The 26,443-nt window shown below is 45.6% G+C and overlaps 1 protein-coding gene across 1 annotated transcript in view; it reads left to right on the top strand.

Annotated features, from left to right (window-relative positions):
• Positions 1-26,443, top strand: part of VWA2 (von Willebrand factor A domain containing 2) — a 270,127-nt gene that overhangs the window by 114,336 nt on the left and 129,348 nt on the right. The window contains exon 4 of the mRNA XM_085603290.1: positions 3,416-3,549. Within this exon, the coding sequence (XP_085459416.1) occupies positions 3,416-3,549 (134 nt within the window). The remainder of the gene's footprint in view (positions 1-3,415; positions 3,550-26,443) is intronic.

Here is a 26,443-nt window from a genome sequence, read left to right as displayed (position 1 = left end):
TTTAGGAAAGACCTTATCAGGACTTTCAGACAATTGTGGTTTAACTGGTTTCTCACCCAAACTGTCTCTGCCTAATTCTTCATAGGATTTTTCAATTACTCTGTTGATAGTTCTTGTGGTTATTCTGTTACATCAAATTCCCTTAATTTCTGGCGGATTGCCACTGATGCTGCTAATATTATTGTTGAGACCTGGTCAAAATTTTTCAGTAACTTCATACCTAGATTCAGAGCAGGCTCTGCCCCGTATTCGTTTTGAATTTGTTTCAGGACATCAGGTATTACCACCATGGACGGAACACCATGTGTCTTTGTGTAGATTGCAGCAAAGACTGTGCCCCTAGTAGTGCAGTTTTCCAGATGTGGTGTGATCCCCATTGGTAAACAGATTGTTAGAATTCTGTGTTTCTCATAAGGGCTAGTATTAGGAAATACTGCTTCGATTTGAGTAATTTTTTGAGCTATCCAGAATGGAATTTGTTCACGTTTTGTGGGCATTTTACCCATGACATGATTTCAATATCCTCAAAAGGAATATATTCCTCAGGTTGATCATCTTCTTTGTAGAAGTGAAACAAATGTGTTACTGGATTTGATTCTGGGAATACTATCCATGAATAGAATACCTCTGTCTAGTGAGATTCATGTGCCTCTATCACAAAAACTGCTCTACCACCTCTTGGTGTTAGGCCATGTTTTATAAGTTTTAGAGTGATTGCTCTCCTTAAATTTGGATGGATGATTATAGCATCCTCGTCGGTTTCTTGAAAACCTGTACGATTAAAAGCTGCTGTGACTTGGTCAGCCGCAGCTCCACCAGTATCGGTGTTTGTGCCGTTTTCAGTCATTGCTTAATGAAAGTTTCAGAGCAGGTTTTAAGGGAACAAAGATAAGGTGCGCAATATTTTCGGAACACTGTATCCTTCAATGTTGAACAAACCAAACAGCTAATACATAGGATTTTTGTCCTACTCAGCTATGGCGGTTATTATCCCTACCCACTCCAGAGGTCTTATGGAGTATTATGAGTAGGGGTCTCTGAGAAAAGCATGACTGAGTTACTTCAGTATCTAGCGTTAAATTAGTGCCTTGCCCCAAGTTGGGCGCCATGTAGTGTAGTTCCTATATCCCTGATAGGCTCTGCGCATTGGAATAATATACACTATAGCTTTGACATAGGACTGAGGTCAGTATGTCTCTATCAAGTACATTAAACTTAATTACTTGTGTGCGCCAGCTAACTCTGAGGTCACTCGAAACTTCTCGAATATACAAGAAGGGATTAGTTTCTGACAACCGCATAAACATGACAACTTTGTTTCCCTTAGAGTCGGAACAATCTCAGAACCATTTAAACAATAGATAACAGTTTCACTCAGTCAATCGTGCATGCTTCGTTTCTACAGAGTTGCACAGAAATAGATAGACGGCGTTTCAATAAAAAGGGTTTATTGAACAGTCTTATTTCTCATGCAAGAGATATGAACTGCTACAATCGTAAGACAGGCTGCGAAGTACAATATGCACAGAGTTAGCAGTAAGATAAAATAATACTGCAATAGCATGGTTTGTAGCTATGACATATATTTATAAAATACATACATAAATAACACAGGCTAAAATGTGGATACTCATCTGATGCTTCTAAATAGTTCCACCCCAGTGTACCTAACCTAAGTGTAGTACGAGGTAAGAAGTAGGTGCTGTTTTCTAAAGTATAGTTAGCTGTAGCTATAGTTTTAGTTTTGCCAAGAGTTGCCAAACGTTTCTCGAAGTTCTAGTCTGCCCCATACCTTAGAATGTGCGAGGTTGGAATCTCTTTCCGGGACTCGATCTCTAACACCCCGCAAGGGGAATCAGAAACACTGGAGCTGGATTCTCTGCGAGGAGGATGACAGCGTCTGGTCAGTGTGTCAGGTTGGAACTCGATTTCCTTCCGAACTTGCAGTGGCGAACCGCAAGTAGGCAGTCGAGCTGGACCGTACCGGAACTGTGGTATGCCAGGGAAAGTGCAGGTATATTTATACCTTGAAGGTGTTTAGGAATGCCTGTATTGACGTAAAAGTCGGGCATCGGAACGTCATGAATGAACCTCTAAGGAATAGATGTTCATGCATACTAAATGAGTTCTTGGAGAAATCAATTTCCAAGCAAGGGAAATTCCTAAAGGCTTAAGAGTCCGGTTTTCCAAGAACTCGTTGTGACGTGGAAGGACAGATGTAGGAGACCATGCCTGTGTTTGGTTAGCATGGACAATGCCTAAATAATGGCTGGATTGTCTATGCCTAAATAAGGGCAATATGAATTGTACCTATATAAGGGCATAAATCAGGAAACCTATATATGGAATCTAAATCTACACACAACAGTGTGAGAAGGAGAATGCAGGAGAGGGCTATATTTACAGAAATATGGTACTCTCCCTCCCTTTTTCTAACGTTGGTGCAGAAATATGCAGCCATGCACCATGGACACGCCTCCATAAGTCTAGCATAGATTTTGTACTTGTCCCTTCCAGTACAAACTACTATGCTTCGACTATCTTTTAACCTTTTCCCATTGTGTATGTGTGCTGTGCAGTGCAACAAACATGCAAAGTTGGAATAGCGCCTATCTGAAATGGGTGCTGTTTTTTCACGCTAAACTGTGTCTACTTTTTTAAGTAAATAGGGCTTAGTGTCAGAACTCTTGGGTGGTTGCATGGGAATGGACATGCACCACCCATAATACACCCTCTTGGTCTAAGTAATGCAAAGCAGCACGTAGTTTGCATTGCTTTCAAGTTTTTTCCGGCGTAAAACAGGTTTTACGCTGGAAAGTAAATAGGTGAAAAAGATTTAGCATCGTTTTGCGTCACTTTTGTGATGCAAACATAGCGTTAATTCTTAGTAAATAGACCCCTTTGTGTGTAAAACCTGTCATTGGTACAGGAGGGGCATAGTTCTGCAGAGTATTTCAAGGAAATCTACCCCATGGTAAACTTAATTTTATGTTGGAGCTCTGCCTAGTCAGGATTATAGATAGATAGACATACAGTGACATTAGATGAATGCTGCCAGGCAAGTTTTTTCACTGTTCTGCTCTTCAATGTAACACCATTAACCCTATTCAGTCTCCAGATGTCTTTCCTCCTGTACTATGATGTCTCTAGTCAAATGTGCCAATGTAGGACAGGAGCTTGCAAAGTTTCTCTTTACATGGAGTAAATGAATTGATTACCTCACTTGTACCGACCTACATAAATCCCATTGTCTTCATATGTAGGGGGGAAGGGGGTGCGTGGAGGGGGAGTCATCGGGGAAGAGTTAGCTTTGTTGGACTGTTCTTGGCTTAAAGTAAAAATCATATCTGTGATGGTGCTTTGGTGTCGTGGGCATTCACCTGGTAAAGTGGATGTGTTTGACTATCTCTCCTAGTGATGGGCTGCTCTGCTGTGGTGGACATCCTCTTCCTCCTGGACGGCTCCTACAGCATTGGCAAGGGCAGCTTTGAGCGCTCCAAGCACTTTGCCACCAAACTGTGTGACACACTGGACATCAACCCCGACAGGGTGAGTCAACGTCCTACTTACTATACTAAGAAACGAGGAAGTGCTTCAGACAACTAAGGCTCTGAATTTTATGTTTTAACCCTCCTTACTGTATGCCTATAGACATTAGCAGCACTCTTTCCAAGAAAGTCATAACTCCTTACTTCGGATAATATATAGTGAATGACCAATGCATTATTTTCTCATCATGCCTTTTAAAGTGCTGAGAACAACAAGTCGGCCTACATTCACGAAGCTGGACGCGGGCCAGCTGTCAGTTCCTCTCGGAACTTTTTTTAATTTCATTAAAAAGTTTACTCTAAAGAATAGGGCTCATAGGTTCCAAAGGATGCTGCTTTGAAAAGAAAGTGCTATGATTTTATTGGGTGGTAAGCACAGCAGACGCAAACTGGTCTTTTGGGAAAATTAGGAAGGAACATCCAAGGACAATACTTTAAAAATGCCAACATGTCTGTAGTTGTGCCACAAACGCTTCATGCTGTAAATTTTTTATTGTCTTTTTCTTAATTCTTTCTCTTTTTTTGCTTTAAGGACATTTCTGAAAAAAACTAAAAAGTGTTGTGTGGAATGTTTGAATTAATCTCAGCCAGTGGCATTTATTCTTGGCTGCATTTTCAGCCCATTGTTTCTTTGCACCAAGCACAGTGGTGAACCAAATTCAAGTCTGTGTCAGTCCTACTCAAGTAGAAGCAGTCCGTCTCGTACTGCAATGCCAGTGCCATCTCTGAGAGAGAAAACAAGCAACCCCAGACCTGTTTCGGCTTCATTATGAGGAGAGGATGTGGCCTAACGGCTAGAGCAGTCGACCTAAAGCTGGGGAACCGGTTCGAGTCTCAGCAGGGACGCTCAACATCCTGTGATTCTGGGCAAATCACTTAATTACCACATGCTTAACAAAAATGAATGCGGCTGTAACGCAACTGGCGCTCTGTTACCTTCGGGTCTAGTTTGCGCTATATAAAACTCCCCCCCCCCCCCCCCAAAAAAAAAAATGATGCTCTTACTTTTAGGCCTGGGAAGAATTTCAATTACACCAGAGTAATTTCGGTAATTCCGCATTACTCTTTGACTCTGAATTACTGATAATTACATGATTATTCCACCTTAAGAGTAATTTGGGGGTAAAAATCCTACCGTGAGCAGCTGGTCGCGCTTGCTATTCATGTTCTGTTGCATTCAGCTCCATTTCTTAGTGCAAAATGCATCTTCAAGTACATTATCCTTTCATTGTCATCTATAATATTCATTGTCTACATGGCTCTGGTCGCTTGGATTACCCATGTCCCCCCACACTGACTACCACATATATGCCAATGATATACAATCCATATCAATCTTGAAAATGAGTCTGGAGATCTCCGTCCTCGTGACACACTGCCCATCACAAGTTCAGCTCTTGATGTATAAAAACGGTCTCTGCTCCATTGAGGATAAGACTGATATCCTACTCATTGATCTCCCAATACCTGCGACTCAGACGGAATACTGTGTACTCCTCCAATGCCTGTAGAATGAATTTGAAGATTCAGAGCATAGTTTTCCTGGGATCTTTCTTTGCTTCTGCTATCACTAAAACAACCATCCACCATCCACGTTGTCTTACAAGAACAAGAATCCTGCTTTGCGGCATCTCTTCCATAAAATCATTTTAGGCCTGCCGTAATCATGTCCCCCTTGGACTACTGCAGTGGACTTTACACAGGACTCTGTAAGAGATTATTTTCTAAATTACAGACTCAAGAATCATGTTGCTCTAATAATATTCAGTTTAGAAACAGCAGGATCACACATCACTACCATTAAATTCCATCTTTTGGTTACCGATCTGAGAGAGATACCAATTCAAAACCCTCTGCATTAACCACAAAACTGCCCAGTTTCTTTGTCAAAGTTATCTTACCAAGCTGTTAAACCCCTTTTTGGACAATTACATCCCCTATTCAGATATTTACAAATACTTTCTATTTCCCTAAACTCTGGCATCATATTCCTGGAACTCAAGCAGGGGGCAGGCAGGCAGTTGCTAAAGACAGCCAATTTGGACCAAACAGAAGCTTGCAACTAACATCCCATCACGCTTCTTCCAGCCACAGCCAAAATCATGGAATCTATTGTTGCAACTCAACTTTTTGCTTTCATTGAGGTCATATTATACTGGCGGATAATCTAGTTGATTTGAAGCCCATCCGCAGTACTGAGACAGTCGTATTGGCAGTGCTAGAAGACCTAAAAATGGAAGCTGATAGAAATTCCACCTTCAATTTTGCTAGACCTCTTAGCTGCCTTTGACACTGTAGACCATAATATATTAGTTGCAAGATTGCAACAGTGCTGTGTCAAAGGTATTGCCTGTGTCTAGTTTGTGTCCTTTCTCACTGATAGATCCCAGAAAGTGATGATCAATAACTTCTCGTCTTCTGCTGCTGGCACTCCTACTGTCCCTCAGGGCTCCGTCCTTTCCCCTCTTTAGTTTAACATTAATGAGTTTACTTTGGTGCTGTTTATCAGGAAATGTGATTGCTCATTTTACACTTATGCTGAAAATACACAAATGATATTTCAACCTAGTGAGCCAGGTTCTCAACTTGATGGCTTGATTAGCCTTCTCTGTAATGCCAATGCATGGATGGATCATAATTGGCTAAAGATCAACTGGGACAACATGGAAGTTTTGATACTGGAGAGAAACCCCTGATTATGACCTCCAGCCATCTGGCCTGACTCACTTAGTCCTTTTCCTATTATTATTATTATTATTGTAGTTTGTTAGAGTGCATAGCTACCCATGCAGGGCTTCCCAGCGCTGAGCACTTCTTGGTATACTGACCAGCTCTAACAACACACACAGATTCAGAAGTGCCAGGTTTTAGGAAGCTTTCGGAAAACAGAGAAACATTGACAAGTCCTCATAGAAACAGGCAAGATATTCCATAACTTGGGACCCAAGTAGAAGAAGGACCGGCTTCCTTGACAGGTTCTCCTCACTCTGGGAACTATGTAGATTTTGGTATTGCATGATAAGAGAGGACGATTGGGCAGGTAAGGCATCACCAGAGATCTAAGGTAGCGAGGACCTGAGTTTGACATACTGTTATGCATGTAGCACAACGCTTTAAATTGACTTGCTTCTCGATCTAAAGCCAGTGGACATCTTGAAGGAGCCTGGAAGTAGACATATATTTAGGAGGGTGGAGTAGTAGTTTGGCATCCACATCTAAACTATCTGGAGCCGCTTAAGTGATGCCTTCGGGATACCCAGATAAAGAATATTGCCATAGTTCAACCTGGAGCTAATCAGCGCCTATATTACTGTTCTTTGGGCACCAATGAGGAGGCACCCAATGATTTTCTTCAGCCATCTCAGAACGCCGAGCTGGTGGAGGCTACTTTAGTGATCCGATCGTTCATTGAGAGCCTATTATCGAGCCGGAAGCCTACATTCTTGAATAGGGGGTATAGAGTTGGAAAACTGCCGAGAACCTCCAGCCACAGATGGGGGACCCCGAAGATGGGGTTGGTTGCCCATCATTAGAATCTGGCCGAATGCCTAAGACCGTGGTGAAATCGCTCTGATAGGTATTTGATGTACATCTTAAACTAGATTCTCAAATCTGGCCATTGGTCCTTGCCTGTGCTGTATGTTTTCATAAACTGAGGCCTATTCTCCCATTATTTTTCAGAAAAGGAAGACACTCGGCTATTTCAGCTATCATAGACACCAGGCCAGATTATTGTAATTCTGTTTATCTGGGGAAATCTAATTGCCAAATTCACAGGCTTCAAGTTATTCAGACTCACGTGGCAAGGTTGATTACTCAGACTGGTTATTTCTGTTCAGCTGGACCTTCTCTTCCAAGGCTGCACTTGCTTCCTGTTCAGCTGAGATTTCATTTTAAGGTTCTTTGTATTCTGTTTAAATGCCTTAATGGGTCAACAACTCCTTGGTTCTTTAGTTCTAGGTTTAACAAACATGTGCCAACCAAAGCTCAGCATTCTCCCAGTGCTTTTGGAGAGGTCAGTCCTTCGCTGTGTTGCCTCTTTGGCTCTGCAACAATCTCCCATCCTTTGTAAAAGATTCAAACATCTGCTTGACTTTCAAGAAATGACATACAGCCCACCTGTTCTCTGTGTAATTCTTCCTCTTTTTCACTTCTTACTGTTTTAAGCGCCAAAAGACCTGTGGGTCTTTATTGTGCTGAACAAATTCAAATTAACGTATCATAATATAACCCATAACAAGTTCCCCTGCTTTTATTGCCTCTCTGCTTGTGTATATGGTATCGTGACTTTTCTTTAGGCCCTGGTATCACGCTAATCTAGCATGTGCAGAGAGTCTTAGGCCTGACCCTGATCACACAAGGTCAAGGACCTGACCTGTGACCTTTAGGAGTGCACTAAGCATGCCTACTGTCCCTGTCCTTGTTTTGTTTTTTAGCACATAAAGCAGTTGTGGCACCCTACCATGTTTTGAGATTGATATTGTGACTGGATCTTTTTATCTGAGCCAGAGATAGAACGGCCAACTGGCCCTCTTGTGTAAACTTCAGGCGTTATGTGAATACCCAGAACCTTGCACTGACATCTTGTGTGCCCGTTGAGTGCATTTGTATGTGGCACTTGTGAAGTAGCAGGACTCTGTGTGTGCAAGATTATTTGTACTAAAGCCAGTGGGATCCATTATGGATTTCTCTGGTTTAGCATGGTACAAGACGGAGAATAAGGACTGCTTCCCCAGTCAGTCAAAATGTATTGCCTGCATTCCTATGGCTAGGAGTGAAGAATCCGACATTGACAAAACCACGCCAGAACGGTTCTGAAGTGTGAGTCAGTGGATCCACATTTCCTCTCTAGAAAATGTGAATCAAAGTGGGACCCAAATCATCCCACTTGTTTCACTTCCTTCACAATGAAGCAAAGGAGTGCTCTGCAGAGTGCTTGAGGAAAGGAATTGCTGCATGACCGGAGTTGATGTCTGTCTTATAGCCAGTCTCTCAAAGGTAGGTTTGGGGATGCAACATGAAGTCTGCACTCCCTGTTGAAGGAACTGATGGTTGACCTATTGCCTAGAAGCCTGCCTGTTTATTGACAGAGGGAAGGAGCCTGCGTGACGAGGCAGTGTTAAAAATGGGGGTCTCTAGTTGGCAAAGATTTACACGTTTGTTCAAGTAGGGACCCTTGCCTCTAGTCAGGGTAAGGGAGTTACACCCTTAGACAACCCCTGCTAACCCCCTTGGTAGCTTGACACGAGCAGACAGGCTTATCTCAGAGGCATTTTGTAAAGCATTCGTGCACACATACAGTAATCCAGTGAAAGCACTACAAATGGACACCACACCAGTTTAGAAAAATAAGTAATCTTTATTTGAACCAAACAAGACCAAAACAACCAAAATCCACAATACATATCTTCAGATATCACGAAAAATAGGTTATTCACACAAAGAAAGCTTGTAGCAACAAATAACTCCACCTGGAGCTATTACAATGTCGTGACAGATGAAAATCCAAAGTACGGTGATGACCGCGAGGTGCGTGGCATCGGGCACGGAGTCACACAGACCCCAAAAGAACAGTACCTTGGCAAACGATGAAAGCAAAGATGGTGCATGGTGTTGGCGCGGTGATGCTTCGTTGGCGCCGGTTCCGTACGACCACAGGGGAGGTGATGCGTCGGTCCTGATGAATCCAGGGGAGGTGAGGCGTCAGTTCCTTACGGCGAGGCAGGGGAGGTGAGGCATTGGTTCCTTACTGTTGTCGGAGAGGTGAGGCGTTGGTTCCTTACTGGTGCCGGGGAGGTGAAGTACGGTGGCGTCGAGGCTTCGGCTCCTTAAGACGGTGTGGTGTCAGTAGATTCCGGAAGTCACCCATGTCCAGTATCAGCTCTGCGATGATGAAGCGTTAAGGAAGTCGGGGCTGCGGTGCGAGTCGGGGCTGTGTGTTCTGAGTGCCACTAGCTGTGCCCTCGCCTCCTGTGGAGGCAGCAGCCTCGGTGATGGCATGTGAGTCGATACGGTGCAGCGTCCACAGGCGTCAGGGCTACAGTGCAAGTCTGGGTGTTGCATTGTGCGCTTCACGAGTGGTGCCAACAGCTTCGTTGTAGGTCGCGGTGACGCTGGCCGGCATCAAGGTTGCAATTTTCCTCTGTGGCAGCTAAAACAGCAGTTCTGGATGTGTGACGTTACAACGCAAACTATTACAATATATACTTTTACAATGCAGTTTTTGCAATGCAATTTCCATTATAACACATGCTATTACAATGCAAGCCGTTACAACGCATGTACCATTACAACGTAAATTACTATTCTAACACCCCTTACCACAGGGAAGGTGCTGGTCAGTGAGGCATATGCATTGTAATTGGATGCCTTGTAATAGCATGCGTTGTCATGGAACTTGCGTTTTATTGGCTGCGTTGTAAAGGCACTGCGTTGTAATGCCTGCGTTATAATGGATGTTTCCCGCAGTTTCAGATGCAGGAGGACAGAGGAAATGAAGTCTTTGTGTCCTGGAGACTTCAAAATAGGAGGCCAGCTCTACACCAAGCCCTCAGAGGTATTCTTCAAATAGGCTACACAGTACACAGCAAAGTCTTGGTCCTCTCCTTGGCAGAAGCAGCCACTGCAGGCCAACTCCAGACAGCAAAGAGGCATTTCTTCTCCTTCAGTTTTCCTACTTCCTCTCCTTGGCAGAGGTTGCTCTTAAGTCCAGAAGTATTCTAAAGTTCTGGGCCCCAATATTTATACAGCATTTCCCCTTGTTCTCTGGTGGCAGAAATACTCTGTGCTCAGTCAAAACCAGTTCTGCCCTCTCTGGTCCAGCTTCCCAGCAGGAGGTGGAGACAGCATGGTGTAAGGCAGACCAAACCATTTCAGGTGCAAGGAAATCCCTTCCCCCAATTCTAAATGCAGCCCAGGTCTATTCAGTCCAGCCCTGATTCATCCAGGAAAGTCAGGACACACCTCAACCCCCAGTGGCTGTCTACAGTGAATGCACATCCCCAGCCCCTGTCACTCCAAAGCCAGACAGTCAATCCACAAACCAGCAGAGGCACACAGGATGGCTAAGTAAGAAAATACCTACTTTCTAAAAGTGGTATTTTCAAACACACAATATAGAAATCATCTTTACTAAAAGATGCATTTTTATATTCTGAGTTCATGCATACTAAACTCCATCTTTCTATCTTGTCCCAATGTGAAGTTATATTTATAAGATGTTATAAATAAATTCCCATTCTATCCTATGGGACAGATAGTCTTTCAATAGTTAAAAACGAAGTACACTGTACTTCACTATCAGGACATATCACACACATCCGTACATGTCCTACCTTTCACATACCCTGCCCACAGGGATACATTGGGCCTACCTTAGGGGTGACTCCCATGTAATAAAAGGGAAGGTTAGGGCCTGGCAAGTGGTTGCACTTGCCAGGTCGACATGGCAGTAGAGACTGCGCACATATACTGCAGTAGCAGGTCTGAGACCCCTTTGAAAGGGTGCTTGTGTGGGTGGCACAATCAGTGCTGCAGGCCCACTAGCAGCAGTTAACTTGCAGCCCCTGGGCACACACAGTGCACTGTACTAGGGACTTAGCAGTAAGTCAAACAAGCCAAGCATTGAAACACCAATCCATAACAACAATTTACAAAGGGAACACTTGCACTTTGACACTGATCAGCAAGGGCAAAGTGCCCAAAGCATCTAGATCAGCAAAAGTATAGGAGGCAGAGGCAAAAAGACTGGGAAAAACCACGCCAATGAACAAAGACTATCCAGGTGTAGAAGCCCATTGTGTTCCTTGTTGCAGGAATGGCCAGAGAAATCATTCTGCTGGAGTGAGAAACCAGTATTGACCGGCAGTGATCTGAAGAGGGTGGTCCAGTCTCTTTACGACTCCCAGTGAGAACTACGAAAAGTCTATGTGCCTCTGCACATCAGCCCAGTCAGGGTTGGAACTGCATTGGCGCTCACATCGTCTAGTCGGGGCTATAAACTGCCTTGGTGTTTGCACTGGCCTAGTCGAGGGTGCAACTTCCTTTCTTTTCACATTGGCCCAGTCGGGATGCAATTGCCTTGGTTCTCACGTCAGCCCAATTGGGGTTACAACTGCTGTGGTGATCGCATCAGCCCAGTCAAGCTGCATTCATCTCGACAAACTCACCAGCCAGGACGGGGCAACAGCTGCGGAATCAGTGTCTGTACTGGGGGCCAGGACTGCCGATCAACACCAGACTAATCCAGACCAGATGTGGTCTGTGTGCGGCCTCTGAGTGACTGAGCCAAATCACCGTGGGCCTCCACCTGCAGAGGGATCAATACGCCATGTTCACACTAGTTGAATGTGAAGGACTGAGAGACACTGAAGTCCTACCTGCCACACCACCAGGGGTAAGAACGCAAGCAAATAAGTGAACTGATTTTGTGTTTGACGTCTGGAGCACTACAATCTGCATGTGACCCTCATTCAAGCTCCTTCTTATCTTGCTGGGGGCTAGCTTCTTCTAGCATCACCCGGGTGGGAGGTAGCATGGAGTAGTAGCACTACAAATGAGTTTTGCCCAAGATCACTACCTAAATACTGGATTGAATTGTGTAGTTTAGATTAGAAAGTACTTTATTTTCTAAAAAGACAAGCACTGGCTGTACATCGAAGTTCTTTGGTCTGTTCGTTGGTTGATTGTTGAGGTCTGAGCTTGTGACCCTCACATTACCCCCTCATATGTCCTCCTCCTCCCAGTCCTCTTCACTTGTGTAAGGACCCGAGGAAGACCTTAATCGGGGCAGTGAAGACTACCGGTCTGTAACGACACATTACATCCCAGAGTGAACCTGGGGCTGCTTGCTCTCCATACTGTGGAATTCAGTTGTGGGAAGGGTTGTACTTGTCTGTGTGCACTTGGCGCACTGCATTATGAGTGGACTGGACTCGCTATAATCGAGTCGAAGTACTGCAGGTTATTGTGTTAACAGTCGCTGGCCTTGTGCGGCATCAAGTGCCTAGAAAGACACGTTTATTTATGTAGCGCTTCACAATATCAGAGATGCAGATGGCGCTGTGAGAAACTTGGAGGTTTTCGAACAGCCTGTAAAGTTGGGCCAATGCTGACCACATTCCAGGCTTCCAGGCTGTTTTCTAATTTGCCGTGAATAAGAGATGCTGCGCGCCCTTCGGTCGAGCATGGAAACGATCTGATTGTGGACGGGTCTTAGACAGTAGGGCAGTATTTTATTTGCATAACTGTTTCAGGCAAGTATATTTGCAAACAGATATTTCACCTTCGTTTACAGTTTGTTTAAAAGTTGTCACTTTGCCCGTCATAAAGGGTAGCAGAAGACGCAGCACACTCCTTTAACCGTCTGGTGACGTCACAGGAAGTTACATCATTATTCACACGATAGTTAAGTCCTTTGTCTTCAAAATTAGTTACATCGTAAAAACGCCCCAGCCTCATGAATTCTGATGTAATTCTGAAGCTTACAGTTCGACATAAAAGGCCGTCATGGTGCCTTTTGCAGGGCGGCGCGGGTTTTACCCCGGGTGACTATGAAATGATGATTCCTCTGACATTAGATAATGTGCACCAAAGTACCTGACGATCGGATCCCAGCTGATTCCTTTGGAGTGATCGGGAGTTTAAGCAGGAGGGTAAGGGGGCTGTGCACATTGCCGCATTGTCCACTCCTTAGGGTCAAATTATGTGAAAACCGAGGAGGATCACAGGACCCTCCGTGAATGTGGCGAAGCTGAAAGGGATTGTGACGTGGACCCTCGCTGATGCCGCGAGCTGGAGAGATCAGTGATCCACACGTTTCCCTATGAATAGATACTTTTAGGGCGGTATACACATGTGAGTATACAAACATTGTGCTTTCAGGTCTCGTGTAAACAACTTTCAAAGCTGGCGGCGTTTGTATAATCCACCAAACACCGAGAATGCTTATTACGCCCTTAGACGCGGAGTCTTCACTGTAATCAGGTGGAGGGAAGTGCAGTCTGATGACGGGTGCTGTAATAGCACGGGGCGCTCAGAATTACACAGCAGCGCAGAACGTGGCGGTGTAATCACTGGTGGGGACTGTGCTTCCGGCTGCAGAGGAATAATCCGGAGACACGTGAAGGAGGTGTATGGGGGATTAAAAGGCGGACAATTCAAAGGGCCCATTAGGGCGTAGCTCAGGACATGACTGTGAGCATGACAGACGCGGAGCCGTCATGATAGACGAGCCCTCCTGATAGACGCGGCGCGCGGCGCCCTCATGATAGACGCGGAGGCCTCCTGATAGACGCGGAGGCCTCCTGATAGACGCGGAGGCCTCCTGATAGACGCGGAGCCCTCCTGATAGACGCGGAGCCCTCCTGATAGACGCGGAGCCCTCATGATAGACGCGGAGCCCTCATGATAGACGCGGCGCCCTCATGATAGACGCGGCGCCCTCAGACGTGAACCGGATAGGAACCCTCATGTGCGTCCCTTCCTGCATGAATGGATTGAAAAGTGGAGCGCAAGAGACCCGACATGCAACCAGAAACCAGGGCGGCTTATCAGTTCGCAAGGCACGCTTTTCTTGCAGGCAGTACCACAGAGCCCCCTGAGGGGCCCGTTTCACGCAGAGGGATTCGCTAAGTGTTTTACAAAGTACATTCATCCAAAGTCACCAGGAGGCACTTTTCTAAGCACATGAGCACCTTCCCCCAAATCACATTGCTCTTTGTGCGGTGCGAACACACGCATGCAATAGCTCACTCGAACATGCTGACCACACACACACACATCCATACCACACACCATAGTGCCAATATCGGCAACAGTTATCACAAAACACATAAGTACATAAATGAAACACACGACACTGAATGTAAGTGGAGAAATATTGCTGCAGGTTTATTAGCATAATAAATATGCAAACACGGTGGGTTATCTTACGGGCGATCCCAGGGCAGGCCAGCCCCAAGCCGCCTGCCCGTCTGATAAGCCTAGAGTCACCATGGCAACGCCAATTGGTGTATACCAAATGTTGGGAGGGTCCCCCCCTCCCATCCGTGGACCTCCAGTCCACATGCTTCACACGCCCCCCCGTGATGGGTGGGCGGAGCATACATGGCAGCCCCCGGTTGCTCAGACCCACAACCGCCTGTCGGTTAGCGGGGCGCCGTAGGTCTTCCAGTGGACACGCTAAAGATCCCTGGGTATCCTGGCTTAGCACCACACGGTGCTGCTGCATGCTATACCCCTTGGTATGTGCAGACCCTGGATCGCCCTGTAACTCCTCCTGCAACACAAAGTGAAAATTGTTAGAAAAACCTGCCCCCTTTGACAGCGTTTGCAGGACTCGAACCCTTGTCCTGTGAGAGCCTTAAGAACCGCAGGCACAGGACTTACCATTGAGCTATAGCTCCTGGTCACTGAACCCACTTTTTATCCGGTCTTCTCTGCTTAGAGGGAATAATACTTGCAATATTTATCTAGTCGGGCGCTGCCCTGCGCCACGCTAGAGGATCCAGCTCCCGGGCAACTGCTCCCGCTGCCGGGGCACAACAAAACAGACAATGCACAGCAGTTGCAGAGAGGAGATGGGCCTGTACCAAAGCAGCAGCCCAACTCGATTCAAACGTACTAACCGGGATTCAAACCCAAGTCGGCGAACCGCTCCTGCCTGCTGCAGCTAGCGCTCAAAACCCGCCTTGCCACTACTGCCGTCCGCACCGCACCGCAGCTGCGCCCCGGACCCCAGGCGAACCGTCAGAGTGCCACGAGCACCCGGGACAGCACGGGGACACCTAAAACGGCCCAGCACGGCACTTCCCCCCGAGGTGTACTCGCCTACACAGGTGGGGAGCGCCCGCATACCGGCGGGTCCTGCAACAACGAGCTGGCCACCCCCCCCACCCCCCCATGGGAGCCCCTGCCATGGCCCCTGTACGAGCTCCCGGGACAGGGGGGGGGGGGGGTCTACGCTGCACTCACCGATGCCAACGACGCGCTAGCCCGACCAGGCCTGAGGATCCCAACAACAAGACACGAACTTCACCGAAGTTAAAACCACAACTATACAGAGACGCAGCATCCGGTGCTTCAAATAGCATAATAAGCTTCAAACCCGGCGCCCCCAAGAAGCCAGCACATGGTGCGGTGGCCCCGGTCGCATCGCCCTAAATCCGGCCCAGCCGGGGCCTCCCACACACAATCCAAGAGCTCTACGCTCCACCAAGGCTCTCGCTCTCATCCCCACAGCACTCACCGGGATAACAGAGATGACGAACAACCCGGAAACAACCCGCCGCAAGACCCCGAGGAGCGAACGGCGTCAAGGCGAACGAGCGGACAAGAGGGCGAGGAGGGGGCGGGGACAGCATATGTACCCCCCTTTGCTCCTCCCCGCCGGAAGCAGCTACCTGTCTGGGGTCTCCCTTGGTCAAACCCAGGGACACGACCTCCCACCCCTGTGCCTTCCTGTGGCACTAAGGCGGCCGCCCTCAAAGGGGCGGGCCGCTGCGCAACCCCCCCCCCCCGGGCAGCCTTACACACCCTCTCCCACACACACGAATTCCCTCTCTCTCTCTTTCTCTCTCTGCTTTACCCTCTGGGAGCTTGGCACAAATCAGTCAGGCTCAACTTAGATGCATTGTGTAAAATATTTATATAGCACTCAAACAGTAATAAAGTGAAAATACAACACAAGAATTATCACAAGCCAGTGTATAAAACTAGAGGATATTTTAGTTAATAAAATGACACAAAAATGACAGTAATCCAATCAGTAGAACCGGAGTTATGAGTTTTTAAAGTTTAAGGATATAAACCGCACCAAAAGACACAAAATGCCAGCTGTGGGTATCTGGATGCGCCAGACCGGGACAAAGTTGCAAGTTCAGGCCGATAATGATTGGGCTTAGCCCGGATAGAGGACCACGCTTGTCCTGCTGGAATTTTTACCTTCTGACTTCGATGCAAGGACTGGGTAGCCGTGCTTAATTTGAGCAGGTGCTTTCCTGTGCTCAGCACCGGCACCTAATCCTCAGCAACGGAGCTTATAGCGCCAGTTAAGGACACACTCTTTTGGAACTCTTTTGGAAGGCAGGTGATTTTCCAAAGAATCACAGGATGTTGAGCCACGCAGAGACTAAAACCTATTTCCCCATCGATGAAATCAGCAGCTGTAGCCATTAAGCCAAGTCCTCTCTAGACAAATTAGCGCCGGGGCTCTCGTCAGGCGGCAGTTTGGCCCAGCACATTTCTCCTGCTAGCGCTGACATCTGAGGAGAGCCCCGGCACCTTTTATTTGACAAATTAACCACTGCTGGGCAGCCTGGCTCTGTGGGGCACTACTTCCCTCAGGCTGGATCCGGTAAAGCCTTCAGTGAGGAGTGGCATGCTTCTGCAGGTTGCTACTTCACTCTGCTTCACGCTGCATTGTTTCCGGTGACTGCTTGGGTGACTCTGCGGGGGCTCTGAGTCAGATCCAGTGAAACCTTTGTTGAGGAGCTGCACGGCTCTGTGTTGGGCTGCAATGGATCCAGTGAAACCTTCGGCCAGGAGCTGCGTGGCTCTCCGTCAGATTCGGTGAAACCTTCAGTTAGGTGCGAAGAAGTACACTCTGACTCCAGAAAGAGTCCAGGGCCTTGAACAGCACTTGGGGTCAGGACTTCTTCCTACAGAGGCCAGAAGAGGGGACCAGGTCAGGTCCAGTTGGGTCTGCTCAGCTGAGAAGCACCTCTGGATGCTTGTTGTGTCCCTGTTGCTCTAACAGAAGGTCATCCAAACGACCCTTGGAGTCACTTCTTGGGTCTTGGTTTTAAGACAAGCAGGTCCTGTCTTCCTTCAGGCTCTTCTGACAGCAGTGCAGTTCTTCTTCTGATCTTCGCAGGCGTGTTCTGATAAGAGGTTCTGGGGTTGCCGCTTTTATACCCAGTGCCAGCTATGGTGTAGGGCAATCTTTGAGTCCAACCCCTAAGCCACTTCCAATCAGTTCTTCCCCACCCTCTAGTAAAACAAAGGCAGGCGCAGGCCTGGTGTCGGGTTCTTCAGTGTGGGCAAGGGCTGGCCTCTTTGAAGTGTAGTCAGGGCCGGGGCACATCTCCTTCCCACCCATCCTGTCAGAAAGACCCACACCTCCCCAAACCCTTTGTCCATTGTCTAGGAGGAAAACACATCTTGCTCCAGAGAGCCACCAAGGGTCCAGTAATACCAGGAGACTGGTGGCAGGGCAGTTTAAGGTCTATGCAGGAAAATTACAACTTGCTACAAGTGTCATGTCCAAAATGATAAATTGAAATCTGATGTTACCATTAATTTAGCTTGTAAATACTGTGAAAAGGAGTCTTTGAAATATTTTTCTAGGTGCTCCCAACCTGAATTTAACCCTTGTTAAACATAATAGGGTAAACCAGTATGAGTGTTTTGGAGGCCAGCCTTTTCCCATTGAAAAACAATTTTGGAGATTTACACTGCCAGGACATGTAAAACATTAAATATAAATGTCCTACTTTTTAAATACCATGTATCCTGCCCTAGGAGCATTTAGGACCTAACTTAGGGGTGATTATACATGTTAAGATGGGAAGGTTTTGGCCTGGCACAAAGTCTATTCTTCCAGGTTGAAATGGGAGTTTAAAACTGCGCTCGCAGAGGCGGACCTGGTGGCATGTTTTACAGTGCTACTATAGTGGGTGGAACAATGAGTGCTGAGTGCTAGAGCCCACTTGTAGCCTTATATTTACCAGCCTTGTTACAAGTAGTACCATATTCTGAGGACTTACAAGTCAATTAAATGTGCCAATTAGGTGTAGGTCAAGTTAACTATTTTTAGAAGGAGAGGCACAAGCACTTTACCTCTGCTTAGCAGAAGTAAATTTCACACAGTCCTAGGGCCAGCAAAAATGGGCTCAGCAAAAGCAAGGCAAAAATATGGGCTAACCCTGCAGGAACGGCAGATCTCCTACAACCACATGAACAGCTGAAGTATCATATCAGAAATGCATTAAAACATGAATTCCCTAGGTTAAAAAGTATAAGAGTAAGTATGTAATATTTCATTTATTTAAATGCTTTGTACACCGCTCTCTTTTAATGGGAGACCCTCTGTAGAATTGCTCCGGATAATGAGGCAGATCAAAATTAAACCAATTATTTTCTCTAAGAAAGCAAGAACCTTACCTGTATTCGATTTCCTTTGGCCAGATTATGGAAGTGCCCCGGGAGTGCAACAGGCTTTTCAGCCTTAGGGGCACTTTCGTGCTACATAAGATACTACAGACAATAGTTCTACCCCTTGTATATTACCCCTACGGCTTTAAGTGGGTCGGGAGTCGGTGGCTCTTAGATCTGATAGTTATTTATAGCGGACAGTGAAATGGGTCCCTATCGGACTCTATATTCATGTCCTTAACTTTACTGGTAAAAATCCTGGCAGTTTATATGTCCCTGTTGTTCTGACAAGAGGTCAGCCAACTGACCCTTGCAGTCACTTCTAGGGCCTTGTAAAAATAGAAGATAATTCATGTCAGTGATTTAGTTCCTGTTTATATTTCATGTTTTACTTATTTTGACACTCCATTGCACTGTTAGCTGTTTCCAGGATGTTGTGATCTTGTATTTTTTCGTATAGCATATTACTCCTGTATAGTGCATACTTTGAACTGAGAAGTATTTATAATGGGGCATGATTGAAAGCTCTGGAATTGAGGCTGAAGGCACTGCAGATTTCTCACAGTACCTGCCAGTGGTTCAAAAAGTTATTAAGAAGGTATGGTCATCTAATCCTGGGCTTCTCTGCAACGTCCACAGAGACCACCTTTAGCAAAGCCAACAGTCTTGGCTGGTTTTAGGTGTATGCCAGTTGGGCTCAAAGGGTTTCAGCCCCCCCCCGCCGTGTGTGGCAGCCCGGGCTGAGACAGCTTCCCGGGCACCCACACAGCCGCACCCGAGTACTTCACCGGTCTTTAAAAGACGATCTGCTTGTTAATGGGGCTTTGTTGTTTTTCACCCCTTCTTAGAGCCCCTGCATCTCCACTCTGCCTATGGCTGGAAGAATTAGCCCCCCCCCACCCCCCCGAAATATTTTCTTCTCTCCGGCCCCCCACCCTGGAAATTTGGCTCTAGTTGTGCCTCTGCCTGGATGCAATAACAGAAAGCTCAGAGAGACACCAAAATACCAGGCAGGTGGTACACCATTGAAATCACTGAAATGTAATTTGTGTTTAAGCCACACCTATAATTACATAGGCCACACCGCTTTTGGAGACTGCCACACACTTTTTTCCTCGCACTTAAAGACCTGAATACCCTTCACTCAGTAATATCAAGGCAACATTCCCTCACTTACATGGGGAACGCCTTTGCCCTTGTCCCCATGCCACATTACTGAGTCAAGCGCAGGCACACTGCGAGCAATGGAGTCAGACATTGCACTTGCCTGCGGGTGCCAGGGCCGGGCTGGGAATAGAAAGCAGCCCTGGCAAGTTTTGCCACACTGGCCCTCGCCAACATGTATGCAGAAAATAAAAGTGCATGCGTTGTGAGCCCTGCTCATCAGTGGCGCCTCCAGTGGAGAGGAGCTTGGTGAAGAGCTCCTCCCCTTCTCCCAAGTACCCGCCTTTCTCCGTTAGCATGTGTATTCATCTTTTTTTAATGAAGGGTTGACCTGCCTGTCGTGAGTGCCAAGCTCTCCTCAGTCCGTGTTTCTGTCGTCTCCGTGCTCACCCTGGTAGACCGCAACAATATAGGTTCAGATGGCTGCATCGAAATAAATAAATAAACAGAGCATGCAGCAACAAACTTTTAAAGATAGTACTCCGTAGTACTATTTTAGTAATAGGTTTCTTTATTCTGCGACCTCCTTGGACTGAAACCACCTCTGAGGGCTGAAATCAGTTGCATAAAGTGCTTACTACCCCTCTATGGGGCGCTGAAGCACTTGCCAATATGGGTAGCACGCTACACACAATAGCGTACCCTTTGCATCTGTTCACACTGAGCGAGTGCCTCTGTTTATCGTTCGCTCCCCATACCTCTTTAGAAAGTTAGTGCGTGGAGTACTTCTATGTACAGTGAGTACTTTCGTGCCCTTCATACACACTGAGTGACTTGCACGTCTATGTAAATGAGTATTCTTACATGTGTCTACAGCGAGCGACTGTACGACTGTTCTGTACCTCTACGTGAACACCCAGGATACCTCATCATTATATTGTAGATGCCTTCCACATACCTATTTGTGCAATGAGTGCCCTATACCTGTTTTGACATGTGTGCCCGGCCCCTTTAAACCGTATACCTTCGTGTTTCTCTGCTACGGTGCATATATATTCCTTTCTTTTGTGCACACTTATTGCTTTGTATCTTTGTGAACAGAAAGTGTCGTATATCTGTGTGTACATAAGATCTTCCTGTACCTTTAAGTACCTCTGTGTACAGCGAGTGTCTATATACACAGCAACCACCTTCCACCTCTGTTTGCAGTAGGTTCTTGGTGTACAGTGAGTGTGTGTTCTTCTGTGTATATGTGATCCCCACACATATACACTTTGTACCTGTGTGTGCTTATGAGTATTCCATACCTCTATTTACCATGAGTGACTTGCACCTATTTACATGTTTTCTATTACATTCTAGAATTTCTACAGGGCTGTACTACCTCAGTGAGCACCATGCACCTTTCTGCACAGGAAGTGCTTATCTAACTCTGTGTACATGTGACCTGTGCTTTGTTTACAGTGTGGGCCTGGTGCCCGTTAACAGTGCATCCCTGTGCACCTGTGTTGCTTGTCCAATGTGAAGAGCGAGGGCCCTGTACTTCTTTGTACAGTGAGTGGTCTGTACCTATGGACACCCGTGTGCCATCACACTTGGTTGCCTACAGCTCTGTGACCCCACTGCCCATGTTTCTTTTGAGATTGATTCATGGCAGTGCTTCAGATGAATATGGCCGCTGTGTATTGTCTCCACCCACCCTCACAGCCTAATGTTTGACTCGTCTTCTAATATCCATTCGACTGTCCCTGGCGCTTCACTGCCTCTCCCTCAGCACTGCTCCAGCTCTTCCCCCACACACTGCCCTAACCCTTTGGCCCACACACTGCCCCAACCCTTTGGCCCACACACTAATTCCATCCATTCATGCACTCAGCCGTCATGCCCTCACTCAACCATCCATCCATGGAAAGTAGAACCCTTTCTGGGTTCTAGTAGGTATGGGAGGTGTTTCAGAAATTGCCACAAGTATTCCTTCCGCTGGTTGCAAGCGGTAGCTCCCTCCAGAGTGAGAGACGGATGCCGCCACGGCTTCCAGGCGTGTACTTGACGCTGTCTGTGGTTTGGTGCTGATGACAGACGGGGGACGCTCCACTTGGGTTATTAACGTGACAACGCAGGCATCCCCCTGTACCATCACGTACACAAAGGAGGGGTGGAGCGGAAATATTTCCATGTGCATTCCTTTTTTTTCCTGAAGTAATTGTCCCAGAGACAGGTATTTCATGCAAAGCTGCAATTATTGTGAGTGTTTGGCATTTATGAGGATCCGAGAGCAGGTTTTGTCAGCCAATGGTTGCGGCCTAAGGCTTCCCTTTGTACGACCAAAGCCCAAATTTAGCAGCAAGAGCCGGGCTTAGGAGTGGTCAGGCACTTCCTGTGGAGCATTTTGCCTCAGCATGATCGGGGAGTCCTCCCTCTTTAACATATGATGATCCTGATTCCTGTCCTAAACCACCCCAGCCCAAGCCCCGTCAATTCCAAGCCTCACCTGGTGCGCTTTGAGTGTTCTGCGTGAAGGCACCAGGCGAGGTCCATCCCACGGCAGCACGTGTGGCGGTGGCCTCCTCGCCTCTGCATGCACATGCTCCCACTGAGGAGAGAGCGTCAGTAAACATATATATATATTTATTTATTTTTTGGAAGACCTGAAAAAGCAAAAAAAAAAAAAAAACCTTCCACAGTACATGCCAAGAAGACCATTATAGCTTACAATGTTTAGAACAGCCGCCTTGAAGCTTTTTCCTGCCAAGCTGTAAAATAATCATTTCCTAGCGCTCCAAAAAGACTTCTTGTCTCACATTTAAATCCTAATTATTGTGTGAAAAAAAAAAACCGCTTTGTAGAGCACGTAAGGGTAGCTCCTCTAGGAAACCTAGAAACACCTGATACGCAGTAGTACTTTTCAATTGATCAAAATCAATATATGCAACCTAGAACATTGCAAACAAGCTGAACGTTTCAAGTGAGACAGGAAGGGTGAGGACATCTTAAAAGGCCGAAATCTTGGTTATGTAGTGATACCTTACTGAGACAAATTTATAATGAGTATAAGAAAGCATTGCAAGTGACAGAGAAGCAGCTTTCATGAAACTTTAGAGTATGGGGTATACAATGCCCACAAATGTTCATGATAATGTAAAGTAAAACACAACCCTCCGGTTCGCCCATTACGTTTAATATGCGTTTAATTCGAAATAGCAAACTAGCACGGCAAAATAATGCAATTGCTTTTTCAGCAGACCAGGGCTTCCACCCGTAATCAAGTAGAGCATGTAATTCTATAATCCATACATTAGTTTGTTATATTTAGGCACTGTTTCTCAATGCAAGTGAATGGAAGCAGGAACACGTGACAGAGAATCAAACTAAGTGATGTCAACTCATAAGTAGATGCCAAGTTCTTCTCATCAGAAAGATTTTGAGAATACATTGACAACCTGATATAGAAGGCACAGACGAGCCGACTGCATTGTTTTCTAAAATTCTCACTTTGTTGTGCCGATCCTCAGAACAAGACTATACTTTCTATAACCTGCACAAAAATGTGCAGTTGCACAACTTGAAATGAAATGGCCGCAGTGCACTAGAAATGTGTGTAACTCGGCATGAATACTAGGATTGTGGTGGTCTTCAGGCCGGTATAAAACACCACAACAATGCAATGATAAAGTACAATGGTACATGTTAAGGCGCGCATAAGCATTGCCATTTTCATAATGTACACAGTTGCATTAATACACAGGTAAGTAAATGCACTTTCTCACCCGCCCCTTTTTTGCCAGGAGTGAAAACCTCTAAAGCATACAATCTAGTTATTTTAGTCTTAATCTGGCACATGCATCAACAATACCATTTGCGATTCCTTATTAGCGAAAAATAAGGATTCGCTAATAAGGTATAGCAAAAGGCTATGTATGTAGAAATCTCTTAAAAAATAGCGATTTCTAAACATTCCTTAATTGCGACTCGCAAATTGCGAGTTGCAATTACGGAATACCTCCCCATTCATTAGGAATGAATGGGAAGACATTCTTAATTTGCGATTCTCAATTAGAGAATCGCAAATTGCTCATGCAATTTCAAGGGTGCCAGGGTGTCAAAAAGCCACCCTGTTGCACCCCTGAATTTCTGCATATGAGTACATCGTGCACACACACATGCCCCAAGGGCATGTGTTTGTGTAAAATGGGACTTTGAAAAATGCACTTTAGTGCATTTTTCAAAGTTTTTGCAAATTACCATGAAGTTCAACTTCATGGTAATTTGCTCCCCCTATTAGCGAAATCGCTAATTTTGTAACTTTAATGCATTGCATTTAAGGAATCTCAATTTGAGATTCCTTAAAAGCAATCGCAATTTAGAGATTACTTAAATTGCGATTTTTGCATTTGGGATGATGCATCCCAATTGCAAAAATACCGGTCGCAAAGGGGCAGATTCTGAGAATCTGCCCGTTTGCGACCGGTTTTTGCTTTGATGCATGTGGGCCATTATCTCTATTGTCACTGTCTTCATCACCCTGAAATGTATTCAGAGGATAATTAGAGCCTGCGCCTTTATTAATGAGGGAGCGATGGATGTTGCACACCATTAGTTTGAGTTATTGCAGTCAGCATTGCAGATATCTTCATTCCCTAATGCCTGAATATCTCGGCTTTCTCAATACTATAGGATGATTGTTCCTTTTATCTCACATTAAAAACATTGCACTGGTGTTCAGGGATCACTTTAAAAGCACATTTCCCAAGCACATTGGCAAAATTCTTCTGTTATTCAGAGACACGTGCAGGGAGCAAGCAAGCTTCGGTCCTACGCGTTGGCACAATCTTGCACCACCTTGGAGAGCAGTGGTTTAAAGCATCACCTTAATATCATAAATACACCATTTTATACCACATATATTCTGCAGATGTGTCGTATGCCTTTGAAGAGATTTAGTTTAAAACATCATCTAAATATCATTAACATACTTTTTATATATATGTATATCTTTTCACTGAAAAAACACAATAAAAAACTGCGTCTGTGTTTCAGGGTCAAGCGCACAAAACCAAAAAAATGCACCATTTATGCTTAAGGACCCACATGCCATGACTCGGGCTGCCCGCCATGTTGATTGTTCTCTTGATAGCTCTTTTCTTTGTCTCTGTACTGTTGGTTTGTCGAGCTGGCGGGCAGTACAACTTATAGCACATATTGTGTTTGTTACAGTGTGCTTAATTCCATGAATACAGGGGCGGGGGGTATCGGCCATCTTGCACTGCACAAGGCCTTTGACTGCACACAGTGGGTATGAGGCACTGGGCCTGGCCTATGGCCCTGCACCCACCTCCTGCGGACTACCTTCTGTTTTTCATGCCGATGTCTCTACCACCGGTGCTCAGGGGTCAGACATTCTTTGTAGTGTCTTCTATTAACTATTGTTTTTTTTCACCATGTGAAAGTGCCGTATCATAATCGATTTGAAAATCGCAAATTGCAGTTAAGTTTGGCACTTAAAATGGTGGGCTGTGGGATAATTTTTTAGATACATGATTCAGAGGCTTATTCCTCTGGTTTTTCTTTGTGTCTGGCATGAGTTTTCCATGCTGCAGACTTATGTTTTTGATGCCTCTATGTCCTTACCACATCTGGGGTTGGGTCAGTCACTTGTTCATTGGCTCCCATTGCCTGTGAATTTCTTTTTCTACCACAACGAGTAAGAGTCAATTAATCAACAAAGCTTAATTTGAATGTTAAAAAATATTCATAAAAGCAGTACAAACATTGTACAATTCATCACATAGATAAAAACATAGATGAAAGCAACCAATCAAATAGATAAAAGTTTTCATTTACAAACGGCAAATTTTAAAAAGCTATAAACATTAAAACAAACTTGAATATTGGGTAACATACGTAAAAAACACAAGGCATGCTTACTTTGTCTGAATCCGAACATATTTAATAAATTGGCTTTAAAAACTTTTTGGTAAGCAGTGCATAATATGTCAACATAAAAGAGGCTGAAGGCATTCCACACAACACTCGTCACAAGGGGAGACGAAAACAGAGCTATTATCATATTGGCCCATGCCCATGGGACAGCAAAGTATAGATCTTACGGTCCCTAAGTGAAATTTGGCTAAAAGTGTTCTCTTCCAACAGCTCAAAGATTTTTGTTGTTTGTATAGTTACATACTCTCACAGACTGGAGCAACTCGACTGTTCCTGCTCCCTTGAAGACTGTACAAATTATACAAATAATTATTTAATCTTCAAGATATCGGCCCTGGTTAGGGAGGAAGGAGATGAAAACATACCCTCCCAGCCAATAGCCTTAGATATGATTTTTACGTAGTTCAACCAGAGGATTGTGAGGACCCCTTTGGAGCCCAGACAATCAAATATGATCATTCTGTTCAAAGAGGCTGACTTATTGGCCCAAACTGAGATCCAATGGACAAGCGGTCCACCCTGATCAGATCTGACACATAAGTGATGCCCAACTCCTCACGGACAAAAACGCGCGGTGTCGAGGGTGTTAGGTCGAGGAGTCAGTGTCAGAAACGGTTCTCCTCAATCTCAATAAGAGCAACCTCTCTATAGCCCCACATACCCACACCATATGAACCTGCAGACATTTGGGCTGAAAG

The sequence above is a fragment of the Triturus cristatus genome, chromosome 1_2 (assembly GCF_964204655.1).
Source record: "Triturus cristatus chromosome 1_2, aTriCri1.1, whole genome shotgun sequence".
Lineage (NCBI taxonomy): Eukaryota > Metazoa > Chordata > Amphibia > Caudata > Salamandridae > Triturus > Triturus cristatus.
Note: the sequence above shows the minus strand (reverse complement) of the source record. Positions and strands in the feature narration are given on the sequence as shown.